The sequence below is a fragment of the Eretmochelys imbricata genome, chromosome 6, assembly GCF_965152235.1.
Source record: "Eretmochelys imbricata isolate rEreImb1 chromosome 6, rEreImb1.hap1, whole genome shotgun sequence".
In the NCBI taxonomy this organism is placed as follows: domain Eukaryota; kingdom Metazoa; phylum Chordata; order Testudines; family Cheloniidae; genus Eretmochelys; species Eretmochelys imbricata.
The window spans coordinates 111806060-111830055 of NC_135577.1; the positions used below are offsets into that span (position 1 = coordinate 111806060).

Sequence of the window (23996 nt, forward strand, 5' to 3'; positions counted from 1 at the left end):
CCCAGTGCAGGGAAGTGCAGCGCTGGGATGAGCCTCAAAGTTGTAGCCCTCGCCGTGCAGGGGGTTTAAAGCGGCCGCACATTGAAAGCGCCTCAGCCTCCCTCTCGCCCCCTCTTCCCCCCCACCCCCCCCTAGCCGGGGGCTTTACCAGCAGCTGCTGCTGCTCCCAGGCTCCAGCAGCCCCCCCTCCGCAGCCCCCCCCCCAGTTAACTCTGCTCTCTCTGCCAGTTTCACCCCCAAATGCCAGCCATGATAGAGAAGGGCCCAGAGGTCTCAGGGAAAAGAAGAGGCAGGAATAATAACGCCACTGCCGCCACCAGCGCCAACAATAATGGGAATAATAAAAGTTTGGCAGCAGCAGCACCCAATGGAAATAGCAGCGGCAACTCCTGGGAGGAAGGCAGCTCTGGCTCCTCTAGTGATGAAGAGCATGGTAAGTCCGCTGAAGTGGGAGCCTCAGACTCGCTCCGGGATTTTCTCTGTTAATCTCTCTCACACTCACACACACACACATACACAAATCAATGAAGCACGCTCTTTCTAATCCGGTCTCTCTCTCTCTCTTTGACATCTCAGCAGGAGGCGGCATGAGAGTTGGAGCCCAGTACCAAGCCGTGGTTCCTGATTTTGATCCGGGTGAGTTATTTTGTCTCCAGTGTCTCCTAAGGATTCAGCACCATTGTGTGAGTGTGAGTGGGTTAGGAGCCTCCAACGGCTGTGTGTGTGTGTGTGTGTGTGGCTGGCTGGAGATCTGACATCCTGCGTTTGGGAGTTGGGGTTAGTGTGTGGATTGATCCGCTGGACATAAGACTGTTTTATTGGGGGGTGTGGGAGAGGTCACTTGGTTGCATTAGATTTCTGGTAATTAAAAGGGGAGGGGAAAACCAACAACTTTTGTGTGTGTGTGTGTGTGTGTGTGTGTTCACCCTGCTGTCCAAGGGAAGAACAGCAACAAGGGGGGAACGTGTAGGGGAAACGTGCCTCTAGACTGGGGGGGGGGGGGGGGGGAGGGGGAGAGGAGATCTTTCCTTTTCCATGAAATAGAACCAAAACTATAGCTATAGATCTATTTACGTCCCTCCTCGCCCCCGCCCTCCCCCAGGGAAATATGAATATCTCACTCTATGGCACGGAAGCAAGAGGGATTAGCCGTGCTACTTTCTCCCCCCCCCCCCTTTTCTCTCTCTCTTTCTTCAGGTGTGGTTACTTTCATATTCATGACGATCGGGTTGGGATCTGGGTCTTTAGGAGAGTAGCGTGGCACTAATTAAAAGGACTTTCATCAGATTCCCTGGCACTAATATGAAATCGAATCCTTTAGTGGGTTTTCTATCCCCCTACCCCCAGTACTTTTTAAAAAATACACCCCCCCTCCCCCAAAACGAGACATTCAGGGCCAGAGAAAAACCACGATTCTTCCCCCCCCCCCCCCAACGGTTAATAAAAGAAGTCTAGATGCTTTTCCAGAGGGCGCTTTGCAAACAGGGAGAAAAGCAGGGAAGCTGATTTGGCTAGGAGAGACCGTAAATGGCAGTTAGATTTCCGCTCCCCCTCCACACGATTTGTATGTTTGTGGGTTCGACCATAAGGGTAGAAATAAAAAAGATGAAGTCACAAATGCCTGTTCCTCTTTTTGAAATATATTCGATTATGGCTGTTTTAGGCAAACTAATGTGGCTGTTTTTTAAAAAAAAAAATTCTTAAAAAGAACCAGTTGGTTGCCAAAATGTTCCACATTCCATCTATTCTGCTGCAGTTCTTTGTAAGCTAATTTAAAGTGGTATGGGAGAAAATTGTGAGCAAACAAAGGAATTGTAGTTGTACTGGAAGGCATGTGATTCAAACAATTTAGTATAGATGTGTCTACAGCTGTGTGTGTAGAGGTAGACTGTTGACTTCCTTAGTTTTTAAATGTGTTTTTTAATTGTTCTTTTGTAACTGTTGGTTAAAGCTAGTGGAAAACCCTCCTACTGTCTGGAGGTCTTAACACTTGGAGTTGCCTCTTGCGTTTCTCAAACTTCATTGAATCCTCTGTACCTCTTGGCTTAAAAGAACAAAACAAAACACACGACTTGAAAATAACAATAGTTCATTTCTCAGAACAAACCAGAGAGTAACTCTTGCTGTTAATTGACTTATTAGATCAATCTAAATTCTGAAATATATATTCTTGAGCTTCTCGGTACAGAAGATGAAGATGTTTTGGGTGCCTTTTTATTTAATGGAATAGGTTGGTTTTTCTCTATTTTTTTACACTGTTGCAGTCTCTACAAATCAATTAACTTATGCATTTTTTGTGGATACTCAGGTTGAACATCTTTTTAGTTACAGCATTTCATATAGTTATTTACAGATTTTATTTGTATTGTCTCTCTCTCCTGTCTTCTTCCTGGGTAGACATTTCTCCTTGGTTCTTCCGATTGACAGAATAGGATACAAGGTCTCTCTGCTCATGGAAACTCCATTTTTGGGTTGACCACTGGGGGAAGGGCTTATTAGGGAGCAATTGACTCTCTTTTTCATTCTGTAGGTCAAGCACAACATTGCTGTAACATACATGGATCCTACTGGCTTCTAGCCAAGTGTTACAACAATACTTTACGCTTTTCGTTGAACCTTGCAAATCAATTCTCTAGCTTACCTCATTTCTCTACTAGAGTGACTTTTTTTTATTACTGCTGTGACTGAACTGAATACATTTAGGATTGTATTTATTTTCTTCTAGTTTTCAGTTAATGTTGTAGATTTACGTATGCAAAAGTTATTGCACTCATTACTGACTCATCTTTCTTCCCAGTGGGGTGGGAAGTGTATGACATAGCTGGAAAAATAAATTTAATTTACACAACTTCAGTGGAAGTTCAGCCTGAGTAAACAATGCAGTACTTAGTCCATAATAGCCTGATAGAAAGTAAATAAGCAGACTTTCATTGACTTCAATGGACTTTGAATTGGGCCCTTATTGTGGAACTAATTTTTAGACATAATTAAGAGTTTAGTGTATACTCACATCTACCTTCTACTTAAGTAGATTGGTAAAAATTAGCATTAGTTTTCCAAACTATCTTGATAGTTTTGCAGTTAACATTGTTCACAAAAATGTATATTTTCTCTTCTGAGCATCCCTATTCAGTTTTTAATTTGATTTTTTTTTAAAATAATAGTATGCATTCCTAAATAACTGTACTTCTGGAATATAATGCCAGTCAAACTTGACCTTTCAGCAAAAAGTGTTAATTTCAGCTATCTGGAGTCTATCTCTCTTAACCCTAAGCAATTGTTTGGCCTAGAAATTCTTATGACTACTACATTCAAACAGCACAGTGTTATAATAATGCACAATGACTGTAGGTTCAGTTTACCAAACATCCTATTTCTAGTAGGGAAGAACAAAGGATTTGTAAAACCTGCTGGTTCTTTGCCCTGGCCTATGCTGGGACTCTAGGTCAGGGTGGGCAAACTTCGGGGTTGTGAAACTGTATGGAAGGGTGAGTAGGGAAAGCTGTGCCTCCCCAAACAGCCTAGCTCCCACCCCCTATCTGCCCCTCCCACTTCCTGCCTCCTGACTGCCCCCCTCAGAACCCCCAACCCCCCTGCTCCTTGTCTCCTGACCACCCCCTCCTGGGACCCTCCGCCCCTAACCGCTCCCCTGGGACCTCACCCCCTATCCAACACCTCCCTGTCCCGAGTGCCCCCCCACCCCATCCACACCTCCACCCCCTGACAGCCCCCTTGGGACTCCCTTGCCTATCCAACCCCCCCCCCCATCCCCTGACTGCCCCCCGGGACCCCCCCGCACCTTACTATGCTGCTCAGAGCAGCAGGAGCTCGCAGCCCCACCAGAACCAGCCACAGTGCCCGTGTGCCCGGCAGGAGCGGCAGGCCAGAGCGCTGGTGTGCAGCGGCATCACGGCGGGGGGACAGCTGGGGAAGGGTTGGGGGCTAGGCTCCCCAGCTGGGAGCTCAGGGGCCGGGCAGGATGGTAGTTTGTCCACCTCTGCTCTAGCTGGTGCATTGGTACAAACTCCTAGTATAAACAGTGTCTCCTTACCCCTGGGTAAACTGTGCCAGTGTAAAACTGTGTGTACACTAAGGATGTACACTAAGGATCTGCACTATTGCATTGGTACTGGAGGCTGAAACCCAGTACAGAACAGATTTTTGCATCATGGCCATGATTTTAGAATAGGGACTGTAAATGCTTTTAGCTACAGTTCGGCATTAAAGTTAAGTGTACCTTTGATATATTTATTATTAATCATGTTCATTACAGAAGTTTATGTTTATTATGCTAGTGCCTAAAGACCAACCAAGAATGGGGCCCTATTGTGCTAGGCATCATAAAAACAGATTTCAGAGTAGCAGCTGTGTTAGTCTATATTTGCAAAAAGAAAAGGAGTACTTGTGGCACCTTGGAGACTAACAAATTTATTGGAGCATAAGCTTTCGTGAGCTACAGTGTAGCTCACGAAAGCTTATGCTCCAATAAATTTGTTAGTCTCCAAGGTGCCACAAGTACTCCTTTTCTTTTTTCGTAAAAACAGAGTAACAGACAGTCCCTGCCCTGAATGCTTACAATCAAAATTAATATAAGAAGCGGAAGTAGCAGTTCTGTTAGTCCAGTCTGTTTCTTGTGTGTGCATATATAAAAATACTATGCACATGTGTGAGGCAGTTATAGTAAAGAATATTAAACTAGGAAGGCTTTTCAGAACTACGTTCTGCAAAATATAGTGAAGTTGAGCAAGACAGTAACAAGATGTTAATTCAGATTTCGTAATTGCATTAGAGCTGGATCAGACCAAAGAGGCAGTGAATACTGTACAACATGAAATCAAAAATTAAGGTTTCCTTAGTTACTCTCTGGATTTGCAATGACAAACTATCAAACAGAATAAAAACAAAACTACTAAAAAGTGCGCAGAGAACCCCTCACCTTTTGGCTAATCATAGGGTTAGAAGGGACCACTAGGATCCTCTAGTCTAACCACTTCTAATGGTTTAGAGGTTTTCAGTAGAGCTGGGGAAAATACTAAGACTAGAATATATATTTTTAGATTCCTTTTGGAGCCAAAAAATAACTAGATTTCCTTCTGAATTAAAGTGGCCTTCTGGATGATCTTAAATTTTTCTTTAAAATTACAGTGGCTAAAATTGAATGTGGCAAGGGCCTGATGATGATCTTTGTGATTCTTGAAAGCCAAGGACATAAGCCTGCAAATACTTACGCATGTGGAGCAATAGTCCTTACTTTGTAGCTCCTTGAGTTCAGTGGATTGGCTACTGGCAGTAGGACATCCCCGCAAATCTGGATATCCACATCCATGGTCCATTTTTGTGGATTGGATATGGATACAAATTTTGTAGCCATGCAGGGATCTAAGGACTAGGTCACATGGACAAAGTTTTGTAGAATCTTTCCTTAAATTAGTACTGGTCCCTTTCTCATCCTACCCACCTATTGGCCCAATGTAAGGTATTGCAACTACATGTTGCTTTGATAAACCAGGTCTTGGTAGCTGGACACAGCACTTGCCTCTTTTGTCTTAAATAGAAAAGTAAGTTTTTAATTGTTCCTAAGTGTGTTATAAATATTTATATATTGATGATAAGTTTTGCTGTTTGGCCTTGAGTTAATGAATACATTGAGAAAAGCTGTCCCTCCCCCACCATTGCCCTCTTTAGTAAATATAAAGAATTGTGAGTCAAACGTTTGACTGCTAGCTGACAGCTCTAGCAAACAATACTTGTTATCAGTAGGCCAGCATATATTGTGAGTTCTCCATTTGAGAAACTGAGGATTTAAAAAAGAGAACAAAAAGCTGTGTGTACTTGTGTGTTTAATGGAAAAACTTAGTGAAAGGGAATGTTTTGTGTCCCAAAGATGAATAGAAATCTATTTTATTTTATGTGGGGGGAGAAGGAGGGGAGTACTAGCAAAAAACATGCTTGCTACTTGACCCTGATTGCTTTCTGCTTGTTCATCTTGTCTGTGCTGAAATATTGTAATATAAAAAGGAACCTAGTTACTTTTTTTATCCTTTTGCATGGCTAATCACTTTTAAGTAAGATTTAGGTTTCAATGACTTTGAAAAGCATTATAGAATTTCTTGACGAGAACAACTTGTTCTGAATCTATAAATACAGAGAAGATAGAAACGATTTTTCCTGTGCAATTCTCCTTCTCATGGCTGTAGTGCAACTAAGTACCTTTCATGTCAGTTATAGCAGTACAAGTATGAGCCAGTTCTTGTACCTCCAGACTTCTGTTATGTCCAGTCATCTTCAGAGAGAATGCTCTTGTTTTCTTTCCGGTAGAAGTGAACTCCTGACAAATGACTGGTTAATCCAGAGGGTGCCCTAATTCAATCAGATCTATGATGGAGATGCCAGGGGGAGGTAGAGAGGGAGAAGCCATCTGTGGATTGCTTACAGGAGAGCTGGCCTTCACCAGTCTCTTGCCTGCTGTACTACAAAAATAAATGAATAAAACCAGAGCACTCTTGATCTAGGGAAGTATTCCTGTTAAGGGACGAATTACAGTAGCACCCTAGAAACATCTGGATCCAGGGACGCAGAAGGTGGGAGAAACGCTTACTGTGAGGAGATGCCATTTGAAATGCTGGAGGTCTGGGAATGCACCCCACTTTGGTCATATAAACACCCAAATGTTTCCTTTGCCTCCTGGATGGCCAGGTCCCTGCTAGTTTGCTGGCAGCTGATTTGATTTCTTTAAAGCTTTGAGAGACTTGGTCAGTGCAATCTTGCCTCAGGGAGACTCAGCTCATACTGCCCGTAATACATTTGGTCCCAGTAACTCTCGGAAGTTGTGGGACCATGTCTAGGCAGGGAGGAAGCTTGGGTGCAGCTCCCTGGCAGTTAGGCATTGGTCGTCCATCTGGAATGAGAGTGGAAAGTATAATGAACTAGATGGTTCACCTTGTTTCTCTTGGTATAGCTTCCCTTGGCATTGCACAGTGAAGTGAGTAGCCCAAAGATGCTGTCTGTCACTTTGTTGTGCAATGCCAAGAGACCTCTCCAACAGTCTTATTACTGGAGGTCATGAGGTCCCCTAGTGAAATCAACCTGACTCGTGCAATATTTGCATAATAAACTTGTCACTGCATCATCTTTTGATGAGTGTATTAATGGTGGGACTGACTTGATAGTTATGAAAAGTGGATCCTTTGTTCTAACTGGTCTCTGCCACTTAATGAGTTGCTCTTAACTTTTGTTTTCAGCCTAGTTTAGTGTTGTGACTTGGCCAAGTGAAAGGCTTAGAGCTCTCTCTCTGATTAGTTCTTAGCTCGGAAATCTTGCCTCTGATCAAGGGGAACTGTACAATGCACTTACGGTGGGCTCTTGTCCTGTAACATACCTTCAGAGTATTATAACTGGATGTGGTTTGTAAAACACTTCAGCTGCGCAGTTGAACTTCTGAGTATCCATATTGGTTTCTGCACAGATGCTAGGCAAGTGCAGCTGAGGCAGCTGGTTCTCTGGAAACTTGTTTAGTTTAATTTTTAGTAATGTTCCTAATTTTGTGATACTGTGGCATAGATTTTCATGGTGCTTTACAATTATAAAATAAGAAGAATTCTAAGTGCTGAGCGGCCTGTAATGTATCTTAATTAGAGTGACTGGTTACTTCAGTGGACCTGGAGCAAGGAACCTCCAATTGTGAAAGCAGAACTGGATTTTGACCTCCTTATGAAATCTTTACCAATTTGCACATTTAGTGCTCTTGTACATTTTGAGGTTTTGAGCCTCTCTATACAAATTAACTAAAACAAATGGCAAACTGTGAAAGTCCATGCTTTTAAATATGTGTGTTGGAAAATATGAAATTGACTTTTGAACTAAAATTTTCTCAAATGATGAATAGGAAATACCTCCTTGCAGTGTAATTTAGACTCTATTTTAAATTTTGAAAATAGCCCTTTTTCTTTTTTGTTTTGTTTTTAACTTTCCTTTTGGAAACTTTCTTCTATTATCTTGAACCCATAATGCCAGTTGTGCTGAAATGTGACTGATTGTGTTGTGATTAACTTCTTTTAGTATGGTAGGTACATTGAGGCCAAGCTAGTGTGTCTAACCCGCTCTGCCAAGCATCTTCAAACATTCAGTGCTGCACAGCAGCTAAACTCGTTGAACTCTGCAAAAGGAAGTATTAGTAAATGGAGTTTCTTACATTGATGGGGGAGAGGGAGTGGGAGGCTGCAATGGACTGATAATATCTAATCACAAAGATCCCCTGTTCAGAGGAAGATCTGGTGTATACTCGTCTGGTCATGGTGCATTAGGAGCTTCCACGCAGGATGCTACTGGTATTCTTTGTTCTTTCAGTGGGGTGGCAGCAGTGTTGAAAATGAACAGTGTAAGGAAGTGAGTTGGTGTCTGTAGTAGAAGTGCCCCTACCCCAAGCTCCTCCTCAGTATGGAGAGGTTTCACAGATGATATTCTCATAAGAGATCCTCTGTTACTTTCATAGTATAGCCTTCTAATTTAGAATCTAACCACTTGCCACCTGTGGCATCTGTGCAGTTATGCTGTCTATAGGTACCTGGATTATGCCCATTATTGTACGGGTCTGTGTCTGTATACTACAGATTGATATCTGAGTCCATTTGGACTTCGCTCTACACTGATTTACAGATTTTTTTTTTTTTTTTTTTTAAATCTGGATTTAAATATTGGGCATTAAAAAGTTTGTATATGCCCTTAAAACATTGTTCTCTTAGATATTGTATATTTAGTCTGCAAAAACATGGGCCAATGAACAATGTGTAACTATAGCAATTCTGCTTATATTAGCCCAAGTATATATTGTTATATAAGTGACTGGCTGGCTTCCTTCCTTGTTAGAAAGAATTAATCATTGCAATTTGAAAAAGCATGGACTGTAGACTCTCAACCCGGTGTAGATCCTATAAACAGTGAAAGATTAAGATGGAAATGTTGCTAGAGGGAAATGTTCTCATCTTGGGGGAACAGTCAAGTCAGGATTGGAGGAAAAGTCTGGATTCATAATTCAAATGTTTATCCGCCTTTTTTTCCTCAAGATGTGAACTGAAATGGGAAATTCCTTCCACTCCCCTGCTTTCTCTTTGGGCCCTCTAGTCTCATTGCCTTTAGCGTGAATCAAGAGCACTCTGGCTTGGGCCCTTCATTACAATTTTTGAACTTTTTAAAGAAAAAAAGAATGGAACACTAATAAAGTTGTTAGACCATGCTGTTTCCAAACAACTTTGACAAGTGGCCTTTGCTACATCTTTTGTGTAGACTGCTAAGGGTTGCGTAAGGAGCTCATGGCTGTTTTCAGTCATGCTGCGTAACTGTAGTGTGAATTCACTTTTAGCTTTAAAAAACAAACAAACACTTTCAGCATTCCTCAGAAGCCAGTGGGCTCAATCGCTTCTCTAGATGACAAACCACTAATAATTTACAGGCTCTAATGCAGGGGTTCTCAAACTGGGGGTCGGAACCCCTCAGGGGGTTGTGAGGTTATTACATGGAGGGTCGCCAGCTGTCAGCCTACACCCCAAACGACGCTTCGCCTCCAACATTTATAATGGTGTTAAATATATAAAAAAAATGTTTTTAATTTATAAGGGGGGTCACACTCAGAAGCTTGCTGTGTGAAAGGGGTCACTAGTACAAAAGTTTGAGAGCCACTGCTCTAATGGAAGGCTGTTCAGAGCAGTTTTGGGGATGTAGAGTTGGGCTGTAGTGGAAAATGTACCAGATAGCATTCATACCTTCTTGGTACTGTTTTCTGTCTCAGAATCTTAAATATGTCTCTAATGGGACCCCTTTCCCTGATATCTGCAGCTGCCACTGCTCTGTTCATGACAGTAGCCATGGGAACACAAGTAGGATGATATGAGTTTATAACTTCAACTTGTTGCTAGGCAGGCTGCCTCAGTGTTGGTATTAAGTAGTCTTAACAACAACAAAAAAATGTGTTCTGATATTCCACCTCATTGCGTGTGGGAAGAGGACTTTGTTCTTAACTGGCTCTGGATTTTCTTTGTCTGATAGATGGAAAGATAAGGACGGGCACAAAACAGCATCTGGACAGTAGCACGTATGGTGGCTCTCTGCTTAAGCTTGGGGAATGGGTTGTTGGGGGAATGGATGGACGTGACCTCAGTTAGTGACCGTACATGTTAAACTTTTTTAAAACAAAGTACCATATGACGGTGATACATCACATGTGAAACTCAAAACACACAGTATAAAAGGCATTACTTATGTAGCCTAAGAATTGTAATCAGTGTTAAAAATACATACTACTAAAAACAGCATACACTCTAAACAAAGGTCATTGGCTCCACATATCTAAGGAGTTTAGAAATATCTTTTTTGCTGTGAAAATATAAATTGTGACTCGGGCAAGATAACCCGGTATATAAACTTTAAAGCTGCAAAGGTTTCTAATTAATACTAACAGAGTTCACATAAATGTACCTTACAAAAGTTTGGGTCCAAATATATTTGTATATCCAGTTCTCCTATCACTGAAATGCAGCATCTCAAACTTAGGATTCAGAATTCTTCAATCAAAAGGTGAGGGAAATTCAGTACCTGAAGTAGTGCAAGGGATTGCTCCCTGTTCCATCTTCAGTGTCTGTCATAAGATCTGAGAAGCACAGAGCACCCATAATTCTGATCAGAGTTAATAGGAGTTGCTGGTACTTCTTAAGCTCAGACCCAAATATTTCTTCTCTCTTTTTTCCTCTACTCAACCTTTGTTTCATGTATTGCAGCAGTAATTGGTTGCACTCTGGCTACTTGGGGGTGTGTGTGTGTGTGATGCTCATGATGCAACAACCATCACTCCCATTCTAGTAATCCTTTCCTAGAGGTGTCCCCAACTAACCCCTGGTCATCCCTTTCTTAGCAAAATCCAGCCTCTTAGCTAGCTTCACCTCTCACAGCAACTTGTCTGAAAGTTGCTCTTCCAGCTTCTACTTCCTTTGCAGTGGTTCAGCTGTACTTATTTGCACATGACCTGTAACTCCCTACTGTCCGAAAACTGGGTGCCTGGTTTACCTCAAGTACTCCTGTAATCAGCCCTGGTGCCCCCCCCCCCCCCCCCAAGAATTGCCATGCTTGTGGCATGTCCTGGCCATTCTTCTGATTGCTGCTGGAAATACATCCTCCTCCATTATGTCTCTCTAGGTCTTCTAGCTATTCCGTGATCTTGTTCTCCTTACCCCAACCTTAGGACTTGTGTTTTCTAGTGTATTTCCTGTACTTTTCAGTCTTCCTGTCCCTCACTGTGTTTTCTGCCTTCTTTCTCCCCTCCCCCATCCCATGGGAACTTCATCTCTGCACCTAATCTATTCCACAACTATTTTTAAAATCCCTCTTGTGACCTCTTTCTTCTGGTTGATGACTCAGAGCCCTCTGTTTAGGGAAATAAAAATAAAACAAAAACTAGCAGAACTTTGTTTGTATTATCACAGTGCCTGGAAATCCCCGTCATGGACCTGATGCTAGGTGCCATACAAACACAGAATAGAAAGATGGTCCCTACCCCAAAGCGTCTACAATCTAAATAGATGCTTATCGATTACTCCTGTTCTTTCCCCTCGCCTTTGTCTGAGCACCTCCCAGATACTTCAGTAGTAATATGGATGTGCCTTCCCAGACTGTACAGGAAATAGTTTATCAACTTTTTGAACAGGATTTTTTTGGGGCGGGAGAGGAAGGGGGGATGGACAAAAACACACCTCGTGGGAGAAGCCAAGTCACAGAAATGGGTTCTGAGCATGGTTAGGTCTGTGGATGTTTAACAGGAACTGGACCTATGCTGTAGAAATTACCCCCTCTCCACCGGCACTACATTCCCTCTCCTGGTCTGTAGCTTCACTCTTCCGGTGGTTTGTAGCTGCCACGAAGGCCATGGCTGTGGGGAAAGAGTTGATCTCTTGGGTAGCTAGGGGCACTCCCATGGAGCGCTCAGATTATCAGGGCAGAGACCCTGAAGTGGATTCTATCCAACAGCCAAAGTCGCGGTGATTTCATGCAATTGCGACTAGATGTTTGTTTCATCATTCTCGTTCTGATAAGGCCCTGCCCAGAGATGTCCCAGTTACCGGATTGCACCCCATTCTGGCCATTTGAAGATTGATGTGTGTGTGTTTGTCCTCATGGCAATTTGGGGATCCAATAGTATTAAGTCCAAATGGACCCCAAGGCTGCAGATAGCTGTGATAGATGGAGATGTTGATGAGCAGACCAACTCTTTTTGAAGCACCTTCTCTCCAGCATTGCCTCAGTCTTGGATAGGTTCAGCTTCATCCATTAGTAGCATGTAGCTCCATTCTCCCACCAGCTTCCCTCGGCATTATATAGATATTGAATAATATGGAGGAGAGATCCTGCAGGTGAGAACTTTGGAGGTGTAGGAACAGTTATCAGAATAACCCTCTGAAATCAAGGGGGGAGACATTTTGTTGATTACATGGCAACTACTTTAATGGATTTCATTCTTCATATATTCACCCTGAGAAACAAGTGTGTGTACCTCTTGAGAAGTAGTCAACCTGTTACTCCTAACTTTGTGCAGTAATTAAGATAATTGAGGGGACTATAAGATCCCTCCTTCCTCCCCACCCGCCCCCCAAAAGTTTCCTGTTTGCTCTGGTTTGAATTTTGAGCAACTCTTTTTCTTTCAAAAACTCTCCCTAACCTGTTAGACATAGATTCTTTAAAGTGCAAGCAAATGCCATCCAGCACCCCATCCAATGTTCTTTATGTCACCAAGCCTGTTTTGTCTTACAGTTGCAGTTTCAGGTGAAAAATGACTTGTGTCAACTTCCACCGGAACAAAAGCCACTAAGGCTGTAATTTAAAAATGCTGCGGTGTTGAATGTTGGCTATTTGGTCACTCTGGTACAGCCAGGCAGCACTCTATAACAGTGGCTCTCAACCTTTCCAGACTATGTGGACCCCTTTCTGCAGTCTAATTTGTTTTGCCTACCCCAAATTTCACCTCACTTAAAAACTACTTGCTCGCAAAACCAGCCATAAAAATACAAGTGTCACAGCACACTAAAACTGAAAAATTGCTTGCTGTCTCATTTTGTCTGTATGAAACTTTAGATTGTACGGTCTTTGCTAGTGCTTTTTATGTAGCCTGTTGTAAAACTGGGCAAATGCTAGATGAGTTGATCTACCCTCTGGACGACCTCTGCATATCCCCAGGGGTACGTTTACCCCTGGCTGAGAACCACGGCTCTATAATATTCAGGTTCTCATCCAGGAGCAAAGATGGACAGTTAACGAATTTGTTTTATCTTTATAGGCATATTAGAAAAAGTATGGTTTATGCTGATGTGAAAGGATGGACATAAATGATTATAAAGCTCATTTTAATATGTCTTCTAAACCAGAGATTCATAGGCTTCAAGGCCAGAAGGGACCATTCTGATTGTCTAGTCTGACCTGTATAACACAGAACAGAGCACTTCACAAAAATAATTCTGAGAGCAGATCTTCTAGAAAAATATCAAACTTGATTTAAAAATTCAGTGATGGAGAATCCCCTATCATCCTTGCTAAACTTTTCGAATGGTTAATTACTTTCACCATTAAAATGTGCACCTTATTTCCAGTCTCAATTTGTCTAGCTTCAACTTCAAGCCGTTGGATCATGCTATACCTTTCTCTGCTAGACTGAAGGCCCCATTATTAAATATTTGTTCCCCAGATAGACAATTATAGACTGCAATCATGCCATCACTTAACTTTCTCTTTGTTGATCTAAATAAATTGGAATTCCTTGAGCCTCTTACTGTAAGGCAGGTTTCCTAATACTCTAATCATTTTTGTAGTTCTTTGCTGAACCCTCTCCAACTTCACAATTTAAATAGAATGTTGATAACACCAGAACTGGACACAATATTCTAACAGTGGTCGTACCAGTGCCAAATACATTGGTAAAATAGCCTCTCTACTCCTACTCGAGATTCCCCTGCTTGTGCATCCCAAGATCATATTAACTCTTTGGCCACAGCATCGCAATGGGAGCTCATGTCTAACTGATTATCCACCACGACTCCCAAATCTTTTTCACTATCTACTTCCCAGGATAGTCCTCCATTCTGTAAGTGTTACTTGCAGTCTGTGTTCCCAGATGTACACATCTACGTTTAACCGTATTAAAATGCATATTGTTTGCTTGCGCCCAGCTCACCAAGTGATCCATACCACTTTGTGTCAGCAACCTCTCCTCTTTGTTATTTACCACTCCTCCTATTTGTGTGTCTTCTGAAAACGTTATCAGTGATCTTATGTCTTCTTCCAGGTCATTGATTAAAACTGTGAAATAACATAGGGCCAAGAATGGATCCCTGCAGGATCCCATTGGAAACAGACTTGCTCGATGACGATTCTTCATTTACAATTACATTTTGAGACCTATTTGTTAGCCAGCTTTTTATCTATTTAATGTGTGCTATACTGATTTTATGTCTTTCTAGTTTTTAATCAAAATATTGTGCGGTACCAAGTCAAACTATATTACATCAAAATTTTATCAACAAAACTTGCAATCTCATCAAAAAAAGATATCCGGGTAGTTTGACAAGATCTGTTTTCCATAAATCCACAGTGATTTGCATTAGTTAAATTACCCTCCTTTAATTGAGTCCCTTAGCAACAGCTCCATTATCTTGCCTGGGGTTGATGTCAAGCTGACAGGCCTATAATTACCTGGTAATCCCATTTATTCTTTTTAAAAACTAGCAGAACAACCTTAGCTTTAGTTCAGTGTTATGGAACTTCCCCAGTGCTCCAAGACTTATTGAAAATCAACATTAACAGTCCAGCAAGATTCTGAGCCAGCTCCTTTAAAACTCTTGAAGGCAAGTTATCTGGACCTGCTGATTTTTAAAAATGTTTAACTTTAGTAGTGTGTGTGGGTTTTTTTTTAACATCCTCCAGAGATACTAGAGGTTCAACAGTCAAAGATACATTAATACATTTGCAACTTGTGCCTTGTCTAAGTTATTGCAAGGTAGTGTGGGAGTGTATTCAATCAGAACCCTCTCACCCTAACAAAAAAATCTTTAGAAGTAGGGATAGCAGTTTTTTTTAAATAATGTCAACAGACAATATTGATGATTTAGTTTTTAAGCATATTTAGATCTAAATTTTTGCAGAGGCAGTAAATTATGGGGCGGGGGGTTGAGCCAATAATTGTTTAATGACAATTGAGATTCAGAAGGTTAAAGCTTTTTATAACAATTAAAACAAAAATTTAAAACATCACATGTCCAAGTACACAAAGTGAGTATTCTTAAAGTCTAAAAGTTGTCAAGCAGCATTTTTCTTACTTTGCCTGTTTGTAAATTTTGGTTATTGGTGATGGGAATAGTTTTTCCTTGCTTTGTGTGTATAGTGAAATCAACATTTAGTGATAAAAATCTAATCCTTCCAAGTTTATTTAGGGGTAATAAAAATATCCTCCTGTTGCAGCCAGGGAATTGGGATCTGCTAGAATCTTTGCCGTTCTGAAACTCCCTGAGAACTCTTTACACCCCCTCATCAAGACCTTGTGTTTAGACTACTGGGGCCTGCATGATCACAACCAGACATCCTTGTCCTGCACCCAGATGTCTCCCGCTAAACATTGACTGACTAGATTATGTGGAATGCTGCTTTATCTGATTATCTCGTACTCAGCGGCTTCAGTAGGAATTGTTGTTGCTTTGCCTGGAGCAAGCCTCTAGAAAAAGCACTGGGTCATCTTTGTCTAGGGGCAGAACTAGGAGGCTGTCAGATGAAGTAGCATCATTTGCGAACCTGTTTTCAATGGCTGTTGGGGGAGTCTGCAAGGCCATCACACAAGAACCAAGGGTTTGAATATGGTGGCTATTGATAATTTATCTATAGGACTTACAGCTGTTGCCAGCCCAGAACTTGATTGTCTCAGGTGGATGTTAGTTGAAGAGGATGGTTTTTATTCTTGTCTTTGACAGTTGGTTTTATTCTTTCCTGATGTATTTTCAAATGGCTGTTCTTTACTTTAGACGGTCATGTTGCTATAACCAGGGCTAGGAAAATCTGCTTGATGCTTAAAAGCCACAGTAGAAAGCATCTGTGCTGTTGTACACCCTGCAACTTAAAGGGATAGAACAGTTGGGTGCTGCTCATGGTGTACTGGTTGCAGCAGTGGGGGAGAGTGGCTTTGTATCATTGCTATCATACTTTACCCTGGCCTCAATATTCAGGCTGCTGCAAGAGGATGTTACTGCTACTCAGATCCCAGTAAATAACTTCTGCCCTTTCCCCAGCAAAGTTAAACTGACTTGATTTTCTGTCTTTTGCTGCTTCTCCCAGGGGTCTGAATATCAGCAGTGGGGAAAAAATAACTAGTCAGTCTTGGCTGTGTTTCAGCTTTGTAAAACTGAGTGACAACAGAGGCACTGGAGCTGTTGTCAGACTTAGGAAGACAGCTATTTATTCTTTCAGATTTGGCAGGCCATCTCTGCAAACATGAGGGCTGGAAATTGAAGCTGGTCAAAATATTCTCTCTCTATATAGGCAAAATAACTTACTACTTCTAGTATTTCTCCTTCCACTCTGGTGGTTGATTTTTTGGGACGTTGATAGCCATATATTTTGTGTCTCGGTTGTTAAGCCAAATTGTTTTGGGTCTTTTCTTCCATTAAATGATGTGTTGAACTAAGGAGGACAATGTCATGAACAAAAACAAGGTCATTCAATTGTGCATTGTTGTTTGTCCATAAACACTTGTTTGGCAAAACTTTTGCATTTTTCTTAAAACTATAACAGAGTGGGGCTTTTTAAAAGGCAACCCATAAAACCAAAACAAGACCTTAAGCGTCCCTACGCTGTTCAGGTAACTCTGTTTCTGTGCGAGATAAGCATTGTTCTCTAGCCAGGAGTTATGTATAGATGGCATCTGCCAGGAGAGCTTGCAGTCTTGATTAGATGTACGGTGCCTAGTACGATTGGATTATTGTTTGGGGCGGGGGGGAAAGGCAGAGGGCATGATCAAGGTCTCTAGGCAATACCATTCTAGAAATAGTGTTAAACTTTTTATTAATTATCAATATCATAAATTACCAATACCATAAACACTAAGTGTTTTTTGTTTTTTGGTTTTTTTTTTAAAAAAAAACCTCCTCTGTTCAGATCCTTACTGTGTCTCTAGCTTTAGACAGCAGTCAGTACTGGCTAGAAACTGAGTATCAAAATCCTATTTTATTAACCAAAATGGCCACTGGAGCACTATGATCATAGGGCGATCAAGTGTTTAAGTAGCTTTGAAATTTTGTTGTGTGATTGTATAGAGAGAGCTGGGGGGTGAGGCAGAATTGCTTCTAGGCTTTATGCAAATTGCAGTCATTCTGTTGCTCAGTTTTCAACAACTTTTGAGTGTTCTGAAGATGCTACAGAGACTTTTAAAGAAGCAATTTTTTTAAAAAAAGTCTGAAATCTCAATTTGGCATCCTCATTACTGTATTAGAGTTAAGAGCTGGCAGCTAAACTCTGTTGCTTTGCTGAGGCTAAGATTAAATGACCCTCTGGATGCCATAAATGTTAAACAAAGAAGCAGGAATAACAGCCAGGCTGCTCTTTCTCTTCCTGCTTTGCCATATTTTGGCAAGGCTTTGTAGGCCAGAAGGGAAAGGCATTGCAAGGGGGGAGAGGCCAGTGACCGTGCAGAAATGAGGCATGCGCCAAAGGTGAGTGACACTGGAGAATTAAAATGCCAGAAGAGAGGAAACAGGAAATCATATAAGCAAATGAAAGGACAAAAGCGACTGCAAATGGAAAAAGCATTCTTAAAATCTATCCTCTTTACTATTTGCTTCTAATGATTCAGCTCCTCTTTCCCTTTAACACTTTCATATTCACTTGTCTTGTTCCAGGTATTCTGAAAGAGTACAGGGATTGCACTCCATTGAAATGGCAATACAGATCCATCTTTATTTTTGACTTGGAGAGCAGGGTCCCTCAGTGAATTTGTGGTGGGAACTTATTACATTTTCTCTTTTTTTTTTTTAAATTAATACAGTCTGGGGGAAAGTTTCAACATGGCAAGAATCTTTATAAGGTTTGGAGTGCATTTTGTACCTAGTGCTACCTTTGAAAGCCTAGATTATGAAATAGTAAACTCAAATCTTTTCCGGTCTATAAACCAAACCAAAACATACAACAAACTCATATTATCAGAATCTTTCATATTACGGTGTCCTAGTTCTTGCTTTCACAAATGCATTCTAAATCCCATTTTCCCCAGGGTTCTCTATGTTTGGTTTCCATCTTCACAAAAGATAAGGGTTGAGGAGATGGTTCCTCTTAAGACTAATTGGTGCAATCCCCCTTCCACTGGTGTTTTTGGATCCAAACCTTAGACCTGTGAATGTTGGCTAGGGCTTGGCACCACGTCTGGGTGCTTCAGACACTTTAATTTAGCAAACTGCCAGTGAAGCATGGTCTGATGGTTTGAGCATAGGGGCTGGAGACTGAGTTTGCAAGTGCTAATCCCAGCACACTCTCTGACTCTCTGGCCTTGTGCAAGTTGCAGCCTTTTTGTCACAATTCATCATCAAACATGCGTTGTCTACTAAGGACTGTTGCACCAGCCAGAGTGATCTCAGTTGATAGCACTTCCCCAGGCATTGTGTAGAATGGTCACAATTGCCTCATCTTAATAAGGGAGGGATAGCTCAGTGGTTTGAGCATTGGCCTGCTAAACCCAGGGTTGTGAGTTCAATCCTTGAGGGATCTGGGGCAAAAATTGGGGATTGGTCCTGTTTTGAGCAGGGGTCGGACTAGATGACCTCCTGAGGTCCCTTCCAACCCTGATATTCTATGATTCTATTAATCTTTAACCCATCCAGTGTTGCACAGCTGCTGTGAAGTTTAAATAGGCCTGAGGTGTCTTGGACATAAACATCACTATAGAAATGCTTAGAGATTGAAAAATCTTATGGATACAATATTTCTTCTTCTTTTGGGGGGGGGGGGGTGAGGAGCGTAAGAGACTGTGTCCCACCAGTAACTGATCTGGAAGGATTTGGGGATTCTTGCAAGATGCTCTTCCCAAAATCACTTTTATGGGGGAAAGGGGATGGGAGGTCAGGTGGGGGATGATGGGAGGGCAGTGTCCAGCTTTCCTACTGGCCTAGTAGGTGACTAACAGATCTGAAGCCGTCTGTCTGGCATCAGTAGAGCTCTCTCCATCTTAGAGTCTCCTGATTGTGCGGGTTAGCAGCTGCCTGTTACTTGTCCATCCAGTAGCCAGGAGGTTGTGACTTTGTCCATCCTGGGCATTTGGCCTGGTTACAGCCATAGGCGGTTTGCTTTTGTTATAGCTGCACCAGTGGAAATCTCTAGTGTAAACAGGGCAAACCTGTTTAAGCTGCTGTTTGCATGATAGAATGAGGCAGCTTACTGTAGAGTCTAGCAGAGGAACACTCCACTGAAGCAAATAAATTTCTCCACATTAGGGTTTTGCACTGGTGCAGCCACCAGTGGCTGGCTAATGATGAGTGTGACCAGGGCAAATACAGGTGTTTCTACCTCTTCCCCAGCCTTTCTTTCTTCCAGCCCGCACCCACGTTTCTGGGCATCTCCTTTCCCATAATAGCTTTGGTGCCCCTCCCCACAGCTGCTCAGGTCTTTCCTAAGCAGCAGCTGAAACCCTGTTCATGATAATACTTCTAAACTTCTCTAAACAATTAGAGGCATGTTGACTGTAGCCCATTACAAATATCACAGGTCAATGTTTGTCCACCTAAGTTTCTGCCATCATTTCAGCGTCTTGTATGTTTGCATCGGTTAGGCTGCCCACCCATGTTTGCATCCATGCATTCTGGGAAAATCTGTGTAGTTAACCCATAGTGACTCAACCAGGGATATGGTGACTGTAAGATGTATACACAATGGCATGAGCTGGGTGTGGCTATCCCAAATGCTCTGTCCCACCAAGGAGAACGGGGAGGAAGATCAAGCTTTAACTGATGCCTCTTATGGCTTGGGATTCCCATCTATGCTGCAGAAAGTGTGGCTGGACCGGTCCCAGGAAAGCAACCATAGCAAGGGCAAAACGCTGAGCTGCCGTGGCTGCTAACTGACGCTTAACTCCACCATGGCTTAGTGAAATCAACGTTTCTCCCAGTTTCACTACTTTCTGCAAGGCTTTGTACACACTCTAGGCAGTGTCACCACCTAGCTCCACGCTACTGCTTTCCCCAAGCAACTGCTACTGGGAACAGCAGAGGAGCTGTCTGCTTGCAGACTCAGGCACTGCGCCAGTTCGAATTGGGAAGGCTTTTCCGCCTCAATTGTGAGACTTAGAAAAGTAATAAAAACAAACCTATGCAGAAGTTGATGGCTACGCCATCTTCCTCCCTGGCGACAAGTTTCCTGCTCATCACGGGTGAGTGGATTTTACAAGTTCTATTGCTTCTGTCTATTACTATATTCAAAAAACTTGAAGGATGCTTTTTTTTTTTTTTTTTAATAAAGTCTTTAACTGTGTTTTCCCCCCTTGACCCTCTCAAATCTCTTAACTGAGTAAATCAAAGCTATGTCTTGGATGGATTTCTCTCATCCCATCTCTTCATCCTGTACTCTTTCTGGTCAGCTCTCTTCTACCCTTATGTTGCAATTACTGTCCCATATCCTAGGTGGACTAAATGGCACTCCTGTCAATGTCGTGTTCCCTGACTGTCTGAGGAAGCGGTGTGTGTTGTGGCTACTCAAGGCAGAGTCTGTTCCCTATGGGGCTGCTTGTGCTGCAACCATAACACTTCCAATCCCTCCCTGTTGGTCCAAGGCATCTGAGAGAGTGACCAGCACCATCTAACCCAGGTGTCCGGAGCAGTGCAGTGCTCCCTTTTTAAACCCATTCCAGGTTACTGGTTTATGTATATATTAAAAAAACCAGGAATCTGTTCTGAGGTTGTAGTATTGCCAGCATAAACACCTATGCAGTGATCCTAAAGTTAGACTAAGTTTACAGGACATCAGTCACCTGGAAGTGAGACTAGTTGCACTGTTAGACAAGCCGTGACTACCCAGTCATGCTTGAGTCACAATATGCCGTCACACCCTGTTATTTCACAGAGGCATCCATGTCACCCTACGGTAGTGTGACAACTGGATCTTTGTCAAAGCAGATGTTTAAATGGCTATTCTAACTTGTGTTGTAGTGAATTATCAGCATGCAGCTATTATTTACTGATGAAAGGAAGTATAGACTGACTTGACGGATGAAGAAACACAGCCTCATAGTCATAAATAAGACCCCTGGCTTTGGAAGGGTACACGTGGTTAACAGCCACACAAAGCTAGAGACTAACTGAAGCGGGTTGGGGTATGTGTGTGAGGGGGAACTATCGCTAATGGTCATAACCATCCCACTGAGTGAATTCGACTAGAGAAATTCCATTATTTCACCAAAAAAAGCATTTGTTTAGCTATTGAGTAATTAGCAATTATGGGGAAAGGGCATGTAAAACAATGAGACTTGAAACTAGACTGTACAAAACCCTCTGGGCTTAGGGTGGACTACAGGGAACAGTCTTGCACTCTACTCACACAAGCCTATCCAAAAATCCCCTTCTGGTGTATGGAAATACATCAGCAGGGGAAAGACGGTTTCAGGGGACTGTTCAAAATAAATTAAGGGGCATTTGGGGGGCAGAGCACTTTGTACCGATTCCAGGAGACCAGTGGCTCTTGGAGCTCTACTGCATATAGGGGGAGCGTGCAGACTGTGCCAGCTCTATTGGTATGGTGTGAGGAATGTGTTCCTCCTTTCCATTTAGGGGTGTCTAGTGCCTCGGAGCGCTAGTCTGCATTTGGTGGTGCCTGGTTGCTTGCATCTGCATGCTGTAGCCTGCTCAGGGGCCAGCTACAGCTTGTCTTGAGTAACAGCTACCACAAGTAGTTTAAGAATTGGCTATGCCCAATAGCTGATCATACATGAATGGGGAGGTTGCTCCCTTGATTAACAGAATGGGGTAGGGATGGGTAATTTAAAGTCATAATGTACATAGAGGCTACTTCACTCCAGTGACGTGCTTATAAAAGGCACCTGACAGTTGATTTGCAAGTAGGAAAATAATCCAAGTTTTCCTTAGCTTGGTTTGGGTTTAATTTGCCCTTCAGCAAAGAACATTGGCACCTGACAGGAGAGGAATCCTACAAAAAGCAGAAACTAGGTCAAATTACAAAGGATGAATATAAACAACACAAATATATAGGGACAAAATTAGAAAGGCCAAGGCACAAAACAAGATTAAACTAGCTAGAGACATAAAAGGTAACAAGAAAACATTCTACAAATACATTAGAAGCAAGTGGAAGACAAAGAACAGGGTAGGCCTGTTACTCAGTGGAAGGTGAGGAACAATAACAGAAAATGTGGAAATGGCAAAAGTGCTAAATGACTTTTGTTTCAGCTTTTGCTGAAAAGTTTACTAGCAATTGGACAACTAACTTAATGAATGCCTGTGAAAACTGGGTAGAATCAGAGGCTAAAATAGGGACAGAACAAGTTTAAAAATTACTTAGGCCATGTCTACACTACAGTGTTAAGTTAAGTTACGCTGATGGTCGTAAGCCACTGTAATTACTTCACTTGTGCATGTTCACACAACGTTCCTTGTGTCAGCGGAGCGCATCCACCTTTGGTGCTCTAGCATCAATCGAGAGATAAGTGCGCCAGCGTAGCTATCACCACTGTGCAAATCGCCACCGTATCCCGCTAGGAGTTCTGGGAATGGATCTCAGTGCATCGTGGGGGAGGGAATTGCCATCTCATGCTGTAATTTTCTCTGTCCCATAATTCCAAGGGCTTCTGATTACATTTCGTGCTGTTTTTCAACTGCCCCTGTAAACTGTGTTCCCGCCATCTCCGCCTGAAAGCATGGATCCTGCACTGTTCACCAGTCTTGTGATGAGCATTATGAACACAATGCGGCTGATCCTACAGTATTTCATGAGCTGTGAATCTGAACTGAACTGCCCTGCTGTGTGCCATGGAAAGAAACATTTCAACATGGTGGACCATCGCTATTGGACTCAGGAAATGAGTGGTGGTATTGGATTGTGATGCAGGTATGGGATGATGAGCAGTGGCTGCAGAACTTTCATTTGCGCAAAACCACCTTTCTGGAACTGTGTGTGGTGCTTGCCCCCACTGTGTGGTTTGGAGTTGGAAAGTCGGCCTTGGAGGTTGTGGTGATGCAAGTGTGCAGGGCCATTAATTACCTCCTGCTACAAAGGTCTGTGAGTCTGGGCAATGTGTGGGATATAGTGGATGGTTTTGTGGCAATGGGATTCCCAAACTGCGGCGGGGCAATAGATGGTGCAGTTTTGGCCCCAGACCATCTTGCAGAAGTATACATCAACAGAAAGGGCTACTTCTCTGTGGCATTTCACTGATATCAACACGGAGTGGTCAGGGAAGGTGTATGATGCACACATCTTCAGAAACATTGGCCTGTATAAAAAGTTGCATGCAGGGACTTTTTTCCAGACCTGAAGATTCCAACAGGGGATGTGGAAATGCACAGAGTGATCCTGGGAGACCCAGCCTACCCCTTACTCTCATGGCTCATGAAGCCTTACACTGGAAACCTTGACAGCAGCAAGGAGTACTTCAACAATGGGCTCAGCAAGTGCAGAGTGACCATTTAATGTGCAATTGGCAGAATAAAGGGTCGTTGGTGCTGCCTTTTTTTTTTTTTTTTTTTGCGGGGTGGGTCAGTTAGACCTCAGTGAGAAAAATATTCCCATGTTCATAGCAGCCTGCTGTGCGCTGCATAGCATTTGTGAAACTAAGGGGGAAAAGTTTACCTGGGGTGGAACATTGAGGTGGATTGCCTAGCTGCTGATTTCGAGCAGCCAGACACCAGGGCTATTCGAAGGGCTCAACAGTGGGCTATTCAAATCAGGGAGGCTTTGAAGCAGCATTTTACTGGGCTCTTTGTCAATGT

At 42.5% G+C, this 23996-nt stretch overlaps 1 protein-coding gene across 1 annotated transcript in view; it reads left to right on the plus strand.

The window, feature by feature from the left end:
* The first annotated feature begins 240 nt into the window (after positions 1-240).
* RCOR1 (REST corepressor 1) overlaps positions 241-23996 on the plus strand; it is a 125400-nt gene continuing 101644 nt past the window's right edge. Inside the window, exons 1-2 of the mRNA XM_077819400.1 lie at positions 241-433; positions 577-636. Coding sequence (XP_077675526.1) covers positions 241-433; positions 577-636 — 253 coding nt within the window. The remainder of the gene's footprint in view (positions 434-576; positions 637-23996) is intronic.